Source organism: Heloderma suspectum, chromosome 2 (assembly GCF_057233095.1).
Source record: "Heloderma suspectum isolate Gila_16-S chromosome 2, 16-S_ref, whole genome shotgun sequence".
Lineage (NCBI taxonomy): Eukaryota > Metazoa > Chordata > Lepidosauria > Squamata > Helodermatidae > Heloderma > Heloderma suspectum.
In genome coordinates, this window is record NC_139459.1 from 80,670,840 (window position 1) to 80,687,642 (window position 16,803).

Consider the following 16,803-nt stretch of genomic DNA (forward strand, 5'->3'; position numbering starts at 1 on the left):
AACTTTAAGCAGTCTCAGGAAATCTGGGTTTTCCCTGCTGGATGACCACGATGTCATATATCCCTAATGACCTCAACACGTAGCCGGCCCAGAGTAAATTGCTCATGGAGACACCCCCTAGGGTAAGATATTTCCACTGATGCAAAACCACCATGGGTACAATGCTGTGATGAGCTGTCTCTCTTTCCCTCACACTTAACAGTAACTATGATGAACTCCAATTTTGATCACAAGAGCAATGCAAGGGGAGAAGGAATTCCATCTTCCTTTCATGCTGTTTTCTACATTTAAATCCTCCCCCTGAAGCAGTTATGAGCACCTGTATTCTTCCCACCACTTGGAACTTGCAGCAGCTTTTGGAGGGTGATATTAGCTGTAATCCTAAACTCACTTATTAGGGAGTAAGCCCCAGTGCACTCAGTGGAACATCCTTCTGAGTAAACATGTTTAGGATCACACTGACACTGTTAAATCTAGAAAACTACATTGTGGCAGCGGCGGCGGGGGGGAGTTAACTCTACTGTCCCCCAGGATGTTTCAATCAAAATCAAACTCCTCTTAAGTGAGAAAAAAAATGAGGTGATCCAGTCTCAAATCTTCTGCAGCATCACTCCTCAAATCTTCTGCATCACAATCTTTCATCCTTGAAAGCATGATGCCACCAAATTGATACATGGCACACACTGGATTGGATCCAAACCAAGACAGAAATCTTATACCCACTTACCTGGGAGTATGCCCCAATGAACTGAATGTGACTTACTTCTGAGTAGACATGTGTAGGACTGGGTGTAAGTTAATCGAATTTAGGTCCCAATGAAATCAATGGATCAAGTTAGTTATGACTTATGTCTCAATGATTTCAGTGGGAATTAAGTTCAACTAACTTAGTCTGGATCCAAGCCACTGTAACAAAAAGGTGTGTTTTAGTGGAAAACTTGTGCCTTTCATGGAAACTTCTTCTGCATGTCAACATGGAGGCTTCCCACTTTTAGAAAAAAAATTGATCGAAAGTGAAGACTTCCTTTTTATTTCAGTATATAGTCACTCCCCTCTCATGTGAAAGAGATGTTTGTAGGCTGTGCTGTGCAATTTTTTTTTTTAAAAAAGGAGACTGCATCATTTCTAAAGCTAGTGAAAATTAATTATAAGAATCTAACACATCCTGTGGCACTCTGCAAAAAAGTCCAAAGATAAAAGTATGACGTCTTAAGTATTGCAGCCCACAGTATAATGTCTTATCTTTGAAACATGTTGGGAGTGCCATGGGGTTTATTATGATTTATTAATACTTGGAAAGTATAATAAATAAGTATACTTTTATAAGTATACTTTTATAAGTATAAAAGTATAAACCGGCACTGATTTCATCAACGTGGTTCTTATATTTCCAAAATAGCATTAAATGTAACTTGCATTTTCTGTTTGCTTCAGCAGAAGCCAAACAGACTCAAAATCCATTCATGATGCAGGGGAAAGAATAGGTAGCAACATGGCAGTAACAGAGGGTTCATTTTATTAAGAACATAAACAGTGTGTTGCTAGGTCTCACCATCTCCCCATTGCCTTGTCAGCCTTTCCCAGTGTGATGCCCTCCAGATGCTTTGGACTACGACCCCTCTCTAGGTCTTTTGCAGATTCTGTTCCATCTGCATTTCCCAGATTGCCAGGTACCTTTTGTTCTGTCATCTGCTCATCGACGGAATCAGATTTTTTTGTTCAAATTTCCCAAATTTGTGCAAATTTGCATTTGCTCAAATTTGCATTTGCACAAATCCGCACTTTATTTATTTATTTATTTATTACACCTTTATACTGCCCAATAGCTGAAGCTGTCTGTGTGGTTCACAACAACCAGTTGTAAAAATGTGCAAATCCCCATGCCAAAACCTCCCCGAAATGTGCATTTTCATGCTTTAGCCTATAGGGGAAATGTGCATTTTCAGTCAGTGGTTTTTTTTTATTTTATGTATTCTTCTTTAAAAAAAAAAAAGTCTGGAAGTCTACAGAATCCATGTAACTCTGGAAAAGCAGGTCTGCTGCAGAATCTGTGGGTTAGATTAATAGAAATCTGAACTCATTTGATTCCATTGCAGATTTCTACAACATCCCTACTCCTGTCTGCCCTGGCCGGCATGGCCAATGGTCAGGGATGACTGGAGTTGTAGTCCAAAATATCTTGAGGGGAACCATGTTGGGGAAGTTGCTCCATGTTGGGGAAAGCTGCACTAGGTGTATGGTCATCAACAGCAGCCAGTTTGTGTTATCAGTCTGAACAATAATAGTACAAGAGGGCTTGTACTACAAGCAATAGTACAACAGCAACAATAGTACAACAGCAGCCTCCTCTCTGTTGATGGCTTTCGGCACATTAAAGATAGTTTTACGAAGATGATGCATGTCCTGATCATACCCAGTGATAGCCACTGATGATTGTTCTATAAAGATGGAAAGTAGATTCTGGGAATGATTCTAGCTAAGGTCATGTGAGGTCCAAAATCTGTGCCAGCTCCATGTTTTTGAGGGCCTTTGGCCAAGACACCCTCAGTGGGCCCCTCTGTCAATGAGTCTACCTTCTCACTTCCATTGCCACCAGCTGCTGTTGTTCCTGCTCCTCCTCCTTCTCATCATTGCTACCACATGCTTATTTGACAGGCAGCCAGCCAGTGAGCAACCAGGCAGTGGCATCTACTGCTTCTCCTCACCACCACTGCCAGAGTGAATGGCAGGTGAACAAGGAGGTTGCGATAGTGAATAGGAGGAGCATGTCCAGGAGGGTCTTGTCAGTGGGCCTGTTGGGAAGTGGGCCCTCAGCAGGTGCCCAACCATGCCTATCCTTGATGCTGGTCCCGGCCTAACCTCTACATTACACAGCAAGTTGTCATCAACCTGCATCCTTCCTGTGTCTTCCTGAGGGAAGCTGGGAAAAATGCATAATGTAACACCATCATTGTAGCAGCATTTCCTCACCTATCACTCTCCTTCATTGGATGCTGCTTGCAGAGAGCACAATTAGATGATGTTACTGGTTTTTTTCAGCAACATATTACTGTGGAAGATACTTAGGTCAGCTTTGCCCATGCATCACTCCATAACGTGTAGTTTGGGCCTAACTCACAATCCTGCTTTGAATGTTTCTCTCAGGCAGTGAATCAGTCTAGGGTGACTTTGCTCTCAGGATGATAGGGTCAGAGGAGACTAGCATGATCTGGGGAGACAAGGGTCAAGTTCCAAAAGAAGCAACCAAACATCAGAACAGCAGGTAATCCAAGAAAGAAGACAGGGGATCAAGTTGCAAGCTGCATTTCAGGGGAAGGGGCTTAGCCTCCTCTCACAGCAAGAGAAGTTGTTCAGACTGAAGGTCCTAGCCTCAGAACATACCTTTATGGGGCCTGGTGTATCGGGATTGGTCCTTTGGGCCAGATAAAAATGCTCAGACAGATGGCAGGGCTTGTACCGCAGCCTAGATGGCACCCTTGAGAAACTCAGACCGGTCCACAAAGCCTATGTCAAGAACATAAATAAGTAGTCAGATCCTGCTGGGAGCCCCAGCTTGAGATCACCCCACTGGTGCCTTACAGTTAACTTTCGAAAACACGTGCACACACAGTTATCTTAACAGGTGTATAAATGTAACATAGGGAAGGTAAGCATATGCATCTGTTTCCATAAAAGGTACACTTCTAGCAAAGCTCCAGCAGATGCCAATCAAGAGAATGTGCATCTTTGGTGGACAATAGAATAATGTACCTTTCTTGCATGATGCTGCATGTGTTTCCAGATCTGGCTGTACCCATTCATGTCCTTGACATCAACTTTGGGTGCTGACTCAGTACAGTCTCTTATGGAAAAGTATATCCTCCTGATTGAAGGCTTAGTAACATGGGCAGTTTTGCACTAAGAAAATTATTTGAGATGTCTACTGAGTAAATTTAATTTAAAGATGGCAGACATGTTTTCTTGGATCAAAATGATTTTAAATGGCTCTGGGTTGTTGTTGTTGTTTTACCTTGCTCAGAAGAAAATACCAATAAAAAGTGGGAGGAGAAGAACAGCCAGTCTAGTCTAAAGTTGATAATGAAACAATCATGATCTGTAATTTACTATTTATGTAAATTATTTCTGGCTGAAACCATGTTATTTTAAATATTTAGAAATTATAAATATCCATGCAGAAACCTTATGCTAATAAAATAACAAATAATCCCAAATAATAGCCTAGAAATAATTCAATTACAGCTCACTTTAACATAATCAGTTTGCACAAAAACACATATTAAAAGAGACAATCTAGCCCATTAAAATTCAACAGGCATTCCGCTCAGCTGGAGCAGGACTTGTTTCAGCCTCCTGTGCAAAGCATTTCCAGACTGATTACAAATATACTAGTCTGCACAAAATTGAGTACAAAAACTACTTAGGAGCTGAACCATTGAGATTATTTCGATGGCAACATCAATATATTTTTATGACACGCTGTATCATCACCTTTTCAAATTTGACTAAATTACAGTTTTATACACCATAATTATATTCTATCATACTGGATGGTTGTGCTTTGTAATGCCAAGCCAATATTAATCAAGTTTTCCCTTAAATATGGCTCATTTTTTCCTATGTCGTATTGGCTTTTACATGCTTGGCATAATTATAGTCATCTGTAACTTAGTGTTTATTATGTGGTTGGATGCCACACCCAGGAACTTAAGCTTTTCAGACATTATGGAATACAGACATTGTTGGTGTGTTTCACATCAAAGTCTGTTTCTCTGACCATACGCATTTGCTGATCTGATCCTTTCATCATGCAACTTTTAACAGAAGATGTGCTCCAGACATTTTCTTATAGTGGAGTCAAGGGCTGGTTCACACAATACGTGAATACACAAGAGAAGTCACAGCCATTCCAGAGCACTCATGCTGAGCAAAAGGCTGTGGCAAAAGAGCCCGTCAGTGCTTTTCTCTTGTGACTCACAAGGCAAGATGGAAGTAGATTCTTATCCAAATGTGACTGCAGACTTCTTACACTTGACTAGAAGAACCTGAGAAGGAGACAGGCAGAGGAAATGTGTCCTGCCCCCTCTTTAAAACATTGGCAGACCAGCGTAGCTCCTCCATTTCTTTTCCTTTGAAATTAACTGTTGTTCAGGTAAAAGATTATAATTTGTCATACTGCTAAAAAGCCCTAATCCTACTGAAGTGAGTTTCCGCTTGACTGTGGGCACGTTAACAGACAAATATTGACTGTTGAAAAAACAAACAAACCCAGACATTCGTATGTGTAAAATGATCCCTGGGTTTTCTTTTCAAAGGCAAATTATCCATTTAGAGGGCATAATTTGCAGTCTTCGTTTTGCACCTGCCTTTTTTTTTTAAGTGATTCTTGTTTCAATGACACACCATTTGTCTTGAAGTAATATTATGATGACTTTTATGTCCTTTACTTTACCCACTGGAACTGCTGTGTCACACCAGCCATGTCCTGTAGATCATTTGTGATGTAGAAGACGGAACAGAAGGGCCGGTGAGTTGTAGCTGCTTTTAAAAAGAAGCTGGCGGGGGTGGGGGAGTGGGAAATCAATAATAAATTATCGTTCCCTCTACCAGGCTGGCTTCCCCATACGTCCCCTCTGACATGTAGGTGTAGCTATAAATTAATTTACTTAGACCCAATAAAGAATATAACGTGCTCTGAACTGACTAGTGAATGTGCATTAGTGATACAAAAATAACGCCGTCTGGCAGGGGAGCTTTCTAGGAGCTCCCAAACACTGCAAGTTATTTTTATAGCTTAATGAGAGATGGGTCTGAGCAGCCAGGGGGAGATGGAGTGAGTGGAGTGGTCTATAATTTACTGATGTAAAATGATCAGGATTCATGTTGTCTATAAAACATGAAAAACATTCTTCATTCCTCACCAATTAGATCATAGTTCAACCCCCAGCTCCTTTGAGCTTAAAGGAAAATTCTAACTGTTAGACATAAATGAATGCTGTGGTTAAATTAAACCCTTCAACAGCCCAAACAGGCTTGAAAGAAATGCCTTGTGGATGTTATTAACATGCATATTTAAGTGCTACTTTTAAAGTTTAACTGCAAGCCATAGCAAGCACAAATGTTTATAATAGCTATTTCAGGATCGTTGTGTGGCTTTAAAAGCTTTTTTTTTGTTGTTTTTTTGGGTAGCACTTAATTCTCTCACAACAATTTTTATTTTAGCACTTACTGCCATTAATATCACTTTCAGCATGTGATGGCAGGAAAACAGAATTTAAAGGTGTGAGATGCTTTATTCTCACACAATGGGGCTCAATAAACTCAAGATATTGACAGTGGTGTGCAAATTCAAAGGTGAATGTGAACAATGAATGATTTTAAAAGCCAGCCCTGCCTGCTCAGAGCACCAAAAGAATCTTAGCTTTGCCTTATCATAACAATAGGGGAAGGCCTTGGCCACAATCCAGAGAGCTACTTTACGCATGCATAGAGGCTTTGCTTGACCCAGCAGGATATATGAGTTCTTTTCCTCCCGGTAAATAACCACTTGTCATTCTATACTTCTGAAATTCCCTCTGTTGTAAACAGATGTATTCTATAAACCATAGTTCTTTGTGTTGGATAAGTAGGCTGACCATACGTACCATTTTAAACAGGGCAGTACCCTTTTTTTAAAAAATATTTTAAATAAATGACCGTCCCGTCATTTTAATATAAATGTCAATTTTGTCCCGTTTTTAATTTTTTGTAAAAAAACTGAACGCGCTTATCATAAGGCTCTATGCTAATCAACGTGTGCAGTAAAACTACTAGTGTGATGAAAGAGGAAGGTCCATTTACTTTATCCAGTCAAGGCCAGGCTTCTTGAACTAGCGGCGATCAGACGCTGCCCCCTTGTTTGTCTGCAGTGGCGGGGAATTCAAGAGGCGGTCACTAAGCCCCATTCAGCGTGTGGGAGCCAGGAGGGTGAGTGTTACTGTTATTTCTACCATCATTCCGCCCATAAAGATTCTTTCTGCCCTACATTCAGTTTGATTCGGACTTTTCAGACTCATATTTCGGTTCAACAGGCTGTTAGCTATTTTTTTTATTACAGCGGAACTCTCCGGTGGGACATTAGCATATACCAGCTTGTGATAGCAGTCGGGGTGTTCATTCCTTGTTTTTCTTTTTGGTGTATGTTTATGATTTTTTTGCAGTCTGGCCACTGCAGTCCTGCATTAGAGTGTTCAGTGTGGTATGCTTCATGAATACGGCATATTACATAACCCCATCCCATTTTTGTCATCCCAATATCCCGTTTTTGTCTCAAGGAAATATGGTCAGCCTAGATAATAGGAACAACTCTGCTGCTCTGCATGCTTCCAGACACTAGAGGGTGATAGAGAACATGTTGTATCAACAGCCCTTGTTGTGCTGTAACTTCATCTGTTCCTTTCTTCTACTCCATCCCCTTCCTCTTCCTCTTTGCCTTTGCAATACACAACATGTGCTCTCTCCATGAGGGAAGCAAGTCACCATATCTCATGCCTTCACTTACACACACTCACCAAGCTTTAGGGGGTGCTTGTAGTTAGATAGTCTTTTTCAGTGATGTGTAAAACAGTACTAATAAAGTAAGTTGATTTGAACTTCTAGACTGACTCTAGCCTGCATTTATTCCCTCTAATAATAAATGCTGTGTTACCATGCTTTCTTTGTATAAAGCAACTCTGCTGTTAAGTCACACCAGACTTTCCAACACTTTGGATTCTGGCTTTTCTTTGTCAAACATTTTGGTTCTGTAATTGGTTTTAGTTTTAAACTAAAAGTAGACAATCTTACATATGACAAATGACACTGTGGATTTATGCAGAACAGTTTGCATCTCACATTAATGGTGCTAGATTTGCATTTTGGAGCCAACAGTTAAAAATCAAGTAAAATGTCTCTTGAACTGAATCTAAGAGCCCAACTAAATGTTACTTTTAATACATGGCATGCAGCTACGTCTGGTTTTCTCTTGAGTTAAAAGTAAACTTGGGGGACCCAATCTTAATTGTGACCCTAGCAGAGGCATAAGTGGCTTTGCTTCTTTGCCCCCACTTTGGTCCCAATCCACACCTCCCATTGAAGGGAATAGATCTTTTCTCAGTGCAAATTACAGGCTTGGGGCCCCCCAGGATTAGGAAATATGTGATCTTTTTTCATCCTTTCCCATCTTTTGATCCTGTTCTGCTTTTCTAAGTCTCCTTTGCCTCTACCAGTACCAACCCCAAACCCACATCATGTGCATAGGGGTATCCTGACAATATCATACCCGAAAAGTAATTAGTAGTGGGGATATGGTATGGTCCCCCTGACTAAAATGCTCAGGATAATCATGAGATGGAGAATGAAATCAGGGAGACATCTAAGAAGAGAATGTTGTAGTAATGGGTGACCCTCACATAGGCTAGAGAAATATATATTCTGGAACGACAATGAGGTAAAATTTCTAGACACCTGAAATGACTATGCAGTAGAACCAGTGGTCATGGAACTAACCAAGGGATTGGAAACCCTAAGACTCAATCCTAAATAGTGTCCAGGACCTGAAATGTTAGTGCTGTTGAATCAGTTGTGGAAAGTGACCACAACGCTGTCAATTTTAATTTATATGTAAATAGAAAATTGCCAACAAAGTCCAGTTCAGTCACATTTGACTTCAAAAGTGGAAACATCTAAAAAATGAGGGGTTTGGTAAAAGTAAATTTAAAGGGAAAGTCAAGAAGTGCAAACCTCTCCAGAAAGCTTGGTAATTATTCAAAACAACAATAATAGAAGCTCCAGTCAAGAAAGGAACCACTAAGCCCAAGAAGTCACCAACATGATTAATGAACAGTGTCAAAAAAAACTATTAGGAAAAATAAGGATTACTTCAGAAAATGGAAGTGTTGCCCAAATGAGAAGAGCAAGAAGGAATACAAACTTGCATAAAAGAAAAGAAATCAAACAATAAGTGATACAAAAGATAATTTTGAGGAGCATATCAATACTAAAAATGAAGCCCAATAATTTAAAATTTCTTTAGATATATCAGTAGCAGGAAACTGGCTAGGGAGGTGGTTGGGCTGTTGAATGATAAAGGAGTTAAAGGAGTGCTAAAGGAGGATAAGGCAATTGCAGAGAAGCCTAACGAATTCTTGGCTTCACAGCAAAAGATGTAGGGCAGATACTTGTTTTCAGGAAGGGAGCCTGAGGAACCAATAGTGGTGACAAGAGATAAAATTCTAGATCTTATTGACAAATTGACAAATAAATAATCAGGTCCAGATGGTATACATCCAAGAGTTTTTAAAGAACTCAAATGTGAAATTGCTGATCTTCTAACAAAAGTATGTTCCATATCCCTAAGATCAGCTCCTGTACTGGAGAGTTGCCAATGTAACGACAATTTTTAAAAAGGGATCCAGGAGGAACCAGAAAATTATAGGCTAGTTACCTTAATGTCTGTTCTAGATAAACTGGTGGAAAGTGTTATTAAAGACAATATTATCAATCATATGGGAGGACAGGTCTTGCTGAAAAACAATCAACATGGCTTTCACAAAGGTAAGGTAGTCCTGTCTCACTGATCTTTTACAGTTATTTAAGACTGTCAGCAAGCATGTGAATGGGGTGATCTAGTAGACATTGATTTCTCAGACTTCTTAAAGACTTTTGGTGAAGACTTTCATCAAAGACTCATAAGGAAACGTAGCAGTCATGGCAAAAGAGAAGAGGTCCTGGTAGGGATTGGTAACTGGTTAAAGAACAGAAAGCAAAGAGTAGGAATAAATGGTCACTTCTTGCAATGCAGGAATGTAAAGAATGTGTCTCCCAAGGATCTGTATTGAGAGTAACCAGTGCTTTAAAACCTTTTCATAAATGATCTGGAGTTAGAGGTGAGGAGTGAAGTGGCCAGGTTTGCTGACAACACCAATTCATTCAGGGTGTTTAACATAAGTGGGACAGCAAGGAGCTCCAAAAGGATCTGTCCAAAGTAGAGGAATGGGCATTAAAACTGCAAATGTGGTACAATATGTTCGAAAGCAGGAAATTGCAAGGAGATAAATAGGTGCTGCTTTGGCGGGAAAGGCAACAGCGTTCCATGCACCTCGGTGTTCAGTCATGCCGGCCACATGACCATGGAAGCGTCTTCGGACAGCGCTGGCTCTTCGGCTTAGAAATGGAGATGAGCACCACCCCCGAGAGTCGGACACGACTGGCTGGGGACACCTTTACCTTTACCTTTTAAAGTGATACACATTGGGGCAAAAAATCCAAACTTTATATACGTTGATGGGCTCTGAGCTGGTAGTGACTGACCAAAAATTGATCTTGGGGTTGTGGTGGATGCCTTGATGAAAATATCAACCCAGTGTGCAGTTGCTGTGAAAAATGCAAATTCCATGTTGGAGCTCCTTAGGAGCTCACAGACGGATTTGATTTTTTTCATTGTGTGAAAAACATGCAAATAAATTCCGTAAGAGGGTTCACAACAATTTCAATAATTTACCTAACCTTAGTATGTAACATTTAGGGTATTATCCCCCACTCCATTCAACTTTTCCCCGTGTATATTATTTATCAGACTCAGAAGAAACTTGCATATTTTCCTACAAATAAATATGTGTAAATTTCAGGAATGTTAATTTTGTTTAAAAAAAATTTGGAAGTCCATGGATTCCATGCGGCCTGAGGAGGTTGGTCTGCAGTGGATTCCACAGATTGGATTGTTAGAAATCTGAGCTCATTTTAGTCTGTCTCGAATTTTTCCAGCATCCTTATTTAGGAGTTAGCTGATCTAACTTGCGGAAATCACTGAAAGATATTAAATGAATATTTACAAACTGGTAGTGTGATTGGAAACCAGTAGAAATGGTTTAATTAAGTCCAGAACTGTTCAGGCCAAATTAGACTTTATAGTGAATTTTACTGACCCACACTGTTTTTGAATTTTACTGATTCACCGTTGTTCTTAAGATGACACAAGCCACACAAGCAGGTCTTTTTATTTTGAGATAGCACGTTGGATTTGGCTAGGCTCTGTTTGCTGAACAAGACTAAACTGTATTATTTTGATGTTTAAACTGTATGAACAGTATGTATGTATGTATGTATGTATTTATTTATTTATTAATTACATTTATTAATCGCCCATCTGGCTGGTCACCCAGCCACTCCGGGCGATGTACAAAGTATACAATAAAACAGTTTAAAACAATCAAATTCTACAATAAAAACATTTTCTAAAATACCCTAAGCCACCCCAAATGCCTGCCCGAACAACCATGTTTTTAATGCACGGCGGAAGCTCATTAAAGAGGGGGCATGGCAGAGTTCCCTAGGGAGGGAGTTCCAGAGTGGGGGCCACCACAGAAAAGGCGCTCTCCCTCTTCCCCACCAGTCTAGCTGTCCTGGCTGATGGGACAGAGAGAAGACCATCTGAGGTACACAGTACAATCTGTGCACAGTACAATCTGTGCATGTTTAGCCAGAAGTGTTCAGTAGGCTTACTCCCAAATAAACATGCATTGGGCTGCAGCCTTAAGGGCACAACTGTGGCAGTAATCAGCACTGGACCCAGAAGTTAAGACATAGTGAACGTGCTGAATTAGAAATCGCAGGCATGGCCCCTCTGATCCTGATCGGGCCAATAGCGAGGTCGAAAGGCTTAGAGTCCCCTTTTCCCCACACTACTGACCTGATCCAGATTGCTCCCCTGCACGCCCCCCCATCTACTATACAGTAAAAATGAAAGGAAGACATAGCTAGCAGCTACATCTTTAAAGTAATGTCAGCTCTGGCTCTTTGCTTCAACAATCAGAGTTGCATGCGCATGCGCATGCACATGCACACACATACTATTAGTGTTACAAAAATTGTGTTCTTTTCCCTGGTAGACCTTCCAATTCATTTACCAAGAACGAGAGGAGGCAGAGATCTGGTCCAACACGATTTTATTCTGCAGAATAAGGCAACCCTTGGGGCTAACGCTCCATCAAAGGTTACAATCAAGTGATGTGATTCAAAAGTTTATATAGGCAAGACCTTTGGGGGCTGTCTTACGCCTGCGCTGTACTAATCTCTTTGTCTAGCTGAGCGGGAAACAAAAAAACAGACAGCACCTTTTACATATTTAGGCATGCGCAGAGAGGTAGCCTTGTACCCTAGTAAACACATTCTTGGCATTCCCGAGTTTCTGATAAGGCGCTGTGTCTTTGTCTAGCATAGCAGTCTCACACTGAGGTAGAATAGACATAGTTTAGCTTATAAAATCATAGTATAACAGACATACAACAACTGAAATTTCTATAACACTCCCCCCTCAAAAGGCTTTTCTTAAATCCCATACCTCTCCTTGGTCCAACAGTGGACTACACACTTAAAGGCACAAACCATCATCAATAGTATCATAACAAACAAAACTGCGTTGATTACAAGTTGTTTTAACCATGCAAAATCAGGGAGCCAGGAAGTCAACCATAACCAAGGATCACTTGTTCCTGAATAATTCTGTCCAATCATATCTTGTAGTTTGGCGATTTCATCTTCTATGGTTTTGTTTAAATCATGGAACTTTACTCTACACCCTTGCTTTACTAGGGTGCAGAAGCCACCTTGGCGTGCTAAGAGATAATCTAAAACAAACCGATACTGGGCCACCAGCTGGCTGAGATCTTCAATTTCAGATTGCATGGCCCTTACCATTATGGCTGTGGCATTGATGGTCTTTTCTAAACGGCAAGTGAGGCCTAGGATGCTTCTTCTATTTTCTTGTGCAATAATTCCTGGGTATGAACCCAGGGTAAGCAATCCCGTAACTAGCCCACCCCCTACCCTGTTTGGTTCTGAATCTGACAGTTGTTTTCCAATTATTACAGTATCATCACAGTTCTTACCCATCTGTCCTACAAGTTGCCCCATCCCTCCAACCTCTTTCTTTTTCCTTCTAGATGGAGTTTTCACCACTTGTACCGGGATGGTGAGATACCCAACCCCTACACACTGGTAATTTCCAGGGTGGTAATTGGTAGCCCATCCATTGAAGAAAAACCACAGATTGGGATCTCTCATCTGCCAACCTGAGCATATGCTACCTATCCCAGAATAATTGGGAGAGAACATAGGGTACTCGGGGTATAGACTGCCAAAATCAGTGTCACCGAGATTAATGGAAGAAGAATAGGAGGAATTAAAACTTCCCCAAAGCCAAAACCTATCAGTGCACTGTGAATAATTTCTCAACCCATCTAGAAGAGGTTTAGCCTTGTTATAATTAAGGGTTTTATTATTCCAAGCACCAGAATGTTGACAACAAAAACACATTCCCCTGGTGTAAGTCTGGAATTTGAACTTTCGAAACTCAGTTTTGCTCAATTCATCAGGGACTCTCGAGAAGAGAGTACCCTCTTTCTGTAGAGCTCCAACTATTACCTGCGGTTCTCTGATCAAGGCAGGCAACAAAGTGAAGTCTCTGACAGTTGATGGGTGCTCATAGTAAAGAATAGAATTCTCCCCGTTTTGCTTAAACATATGCTCAGCATGTCTCTTAAACCAGTTTCCTTTCATCTGAGTAGGAAGTGTTAAAACAACTAGACTTAAGAAGGAAAGAGTAACATGCATGTTTAAGCATCAGGAGACTGCTCTCTCCTGAACAAATACTTTAGTCCCTCTAGTGGTTTGCTGCTCCAACGGTGGCCTTCAGGTGGGTCAGCTTCTGGTATGACCCTCTCTGGTGCAGGTGATGCCTTTATGCGGGTGTGATGGATCCACTTCTTTCCTCCAGCGACTTTTACAGCCGTGTGAGTGGTGAGTAGAACCTGGAATGGACCCTTCCACTTCTCAGTAAGTGGTTCATCTTTCCAGGACCGGATCAACACCCAATCACCAGGACTGAAATTATGCACTGGAGCATCCAAAGGCAAGGATTGATATGGTGCTGCAAACCTGTGAAGACAAGACAAAACAGACTGCAAAGCAGTAACATATTTTTGGATCTCTAAAGCCCCTACTTCTAAGTTTACATTTAAACTATCAGCCATAGGTAATATCCGAGGTGGGCGTCCATATAACATTTCAAAGGGTGTCAATTTAATACTTCCCCTGGGGGTGCACCGTATTCGAGTTAAGGCGATTGGCAAGGCCTGTGGCCACTTCAACTTAGTCTCTGAGCAAATTTTAGTAAGCATTGACTTTAGGGTGCGATTCATCCTCTCAACTTGACCTGAAGATTGAGGCCTCCAAGGGGAGTGTAGTTTCCAGCTGATTTGTAGTGCCTGAGCCACTGCTTGCGTCACCCGTCCAACAAAATGGGGTCCCTGATCCGATTCAATTTCTTCAGGTAACAAGAACCTAGGGACTACTTCTTTTAACAGGATCTTGGCTACTATTTGTGCAGTGGCTGTGCGAGTGGGGTAAGCCTCAACCCACCCAGTCAATTGGTCTACTATTACTAATAAGTATCGATATCCATGAGTCCGGGGCAACTCTGAAAAATCAATCTGAAGTCTTTGGAAAGGATAGTAAGCCCATGGGCGACCTCCCATTTGAGTTGGGGGTTTGGACATCTTTGGGTTATTTTTGAGGCACAAATGACAGTTAGCCACCGCTCTCTGGGTCTCAACATACAATCCTGGGGCCACAATGTGTCTCACAAGCAAATCCCCCATTGCAGTTCCTCCTAAATGTGTAGCCTGGTGCAAGTCTCTCACTATAAAACTCAAGAGAGGCTTGGGTATGAACACTTTGCCTCCTGGGACTACCCACCATCCATCTTCAGTTTGCTTTGCCTTGTATTCAAGAGCTCTTTCATGCTCAGCTGGAGAGTAGATCGGAACTAAATCTGTACTCAAATATGGGATTAGGGCTCCTTCATAATGCACCTCCTCACCTCCCATCCGTGCGGCTTCCTTTGCAGCCTTATCTGCCAAAGCATTGCCTCTTCTTTCTTCGGGATTGGCACTCTTCCCATGCGCCTTCACGTGCATCACAGCGACTTCTTTTGGCTTCATCAGGGCATCTAAAAGTTTCATGATCTGGGATCCATTTGCAATCCTCTGTCCTGAAGCAGTAATGAAGCCCCTTTCTTTCCACAGCACTCCATTTGCATGTACTGTGCTGAAAGCGTATCGCGAATCTGTAAAGATATTTATTTTCTTTCCTTCTCCTATTTCTAGGGCTCGGGTCAAAGCTGTTAGTTCTGCTGCTTGTGCTGACCAATGGCTGAAGACGCTCTTTCCATAAGGACTTCTCGAGAGTTACTACTGCACATCCTGTGTATCTTTTTCCATCTATCACACAGCTGGAGCCATCTACAAACACCTCAAGGTCTGGCTTTGGTAATAAGGAATCAGTGAGGTCAGGCCTGATTAGAGTCACATGACTCAAAATCTCTAAACAGTCATGACAATTTAGATCTGGCTTAGGGAGCAAGGTGGCAGGATTCAAAAGATTGCTCTTCTTATATGTGAGTCCTGGGCTTGAAAGCAGGAAAATCTCATAGCGTGACTGGCGTGACGGATTCAAAAATTTATCTCCATTGCTTCCCAAGATCTGAGGTACGCCATGAGGAGTATGCACCTCCATATCTGCTCCCATGGCAATTTTCTGGGCTTCTTCCACTAAAAGCGCAGTTGCTGCCACAGCCCTCAAGCAAGCAGGCCATCCCTTTGCAGTTGGATCCAGAGTCTTGGAGTAGTATCCTACAGGTCTCCAGGAAGGACCTGTCCTTTGGGTCAAAACCCCTGATGCCACTCCTTTATTTTCATGTACATAGAGCCGGTATGGTTTGTTGGGATCTGGTAAGGCCAGAGCGGGTGGCGACACCAAGGCTTGCTTCAGCTCAAGAAAAGCCTTTTCCATTTCATTTGTCCATTTCCAGTGGATGATATTTTCCTTTGTCAAAGCTTCATACAGGGGCTTCGCCTTCCCCCCATAATCAGGTATCCACATTCTACAAAACCCAGTGAGCCCAAGGAAGGCTCGCAACTCTCGAGGGTCTTTAGGCCTCGGTGTCTTCTGTATGACGTCCAACCGAGCAGTGCTCAGGTCTCTGGTTCCCTTCTGAATCAGGTAGCCCAAGAAGGTGACATGGGTCTGGCAAATCTGAGCCTTTTCTCTTGACACTTTATAGCCTTTCAAGTTCAATTCTTGCAGGAGGGAGATAGTCGCTTCAGCACATGAGTCCTCTGTCTGGGTGGCCAGAAGAAGGTCATCTGAATATTGAAGCAAGGATACCCACGGCCGGTCCTCTTTCCATTGCCTCAGGTCATTCTGCAATGCACCCATGAAGATTGTTGGGCTCATGGTCAGTCCCTGCGGAAGGACGGTCCACAAGAGCTGAACCTTAATATGGGTATCGGGATCTTCCCATTCAAATGCAAATATTTTCTGACTTTCCTTATGTAAAGGGATTGAAAAGAACGCATCTTTTAAGTCCAATACTGAAAACCATCTGGCTTCTTTGGGAATTTGGGTTATAATGGTGTGTGGGTTTGGAACCACAGGATGATCTGTGCTGATAATATTGTTGACGGACCTTAAGTCTTGGACTAAGCGGAACTCAATCCCCTTTCCAGGTTTGGGGGGTTTCTTCACCCCAATTATAGGAGTATTAAAGGGTGAAGTTCCTTCTTTTAACCAGCCATATCGTTTAAACTTTTCAATCAAAGGTTTCAGTCCCCTTCTGACTTCTAGTGACAAGGGATATTGTCTAATCTTTACTGGTTGAGCTCCAGGCTTAAGGTTGATCTGCACAGGCTTAACAAACTTTGCTCTTGCAGGAGTCTTCCCTGCCCATAC

The 16,803-nt window shown here is 41.7% G+C and overlaps 1 protein-coding gene and 1 long non-coding RNA gene across 2 annotated transcripts in view; one reads left to right on the forward strand and one right to left on the reverse strand.

Moving 5' to 3' along the window:
* Positions 1 to 5,300: 5,300 nt before the first annotated feature.
* LOC146352397 (uncharacterized) overlaps positions 5,301 to 16,803 on the forward strand; it is an 85,952-nt gene continuing 74,449 nt past the window's right edge. The window contains exon 1 of the long non-coding RNA XR_014787354.1: positions 5,301 to 5,524. This is a non-coding gene — a long non-coding RNA (uncharacterized LOC146352397). The remainder of the gene's footprint in view (positions 5,525 to 16,803) is intronic.
* On the reverse strand, positions 11,951 to 13,646 carry LOC146352398 (uncharacterized). Its single transcript, XM_084832102.1, has one exon. The coding sequence runs from the start codon at positions 13,624 to 13,626 to the stop codon at positions 12,343 to 12,345; it is 1,284 nt and encodes a 427-aa protein (XP_084688228.1). The 5' UTR covers positions 13,627 to 13,646; the 3' UTR covers positions 11,951 to 12,342.

What these genes read in the sequence shown, in the direction of transcription:
- LOC146352398 (XM_084832102.1), bottom strand. Translation starts at nt 13,626, where the DNA reads ATGCATGTTACTCTTTCCTTCTTAAGTCTAGTTGTTTTAACACTTCCT.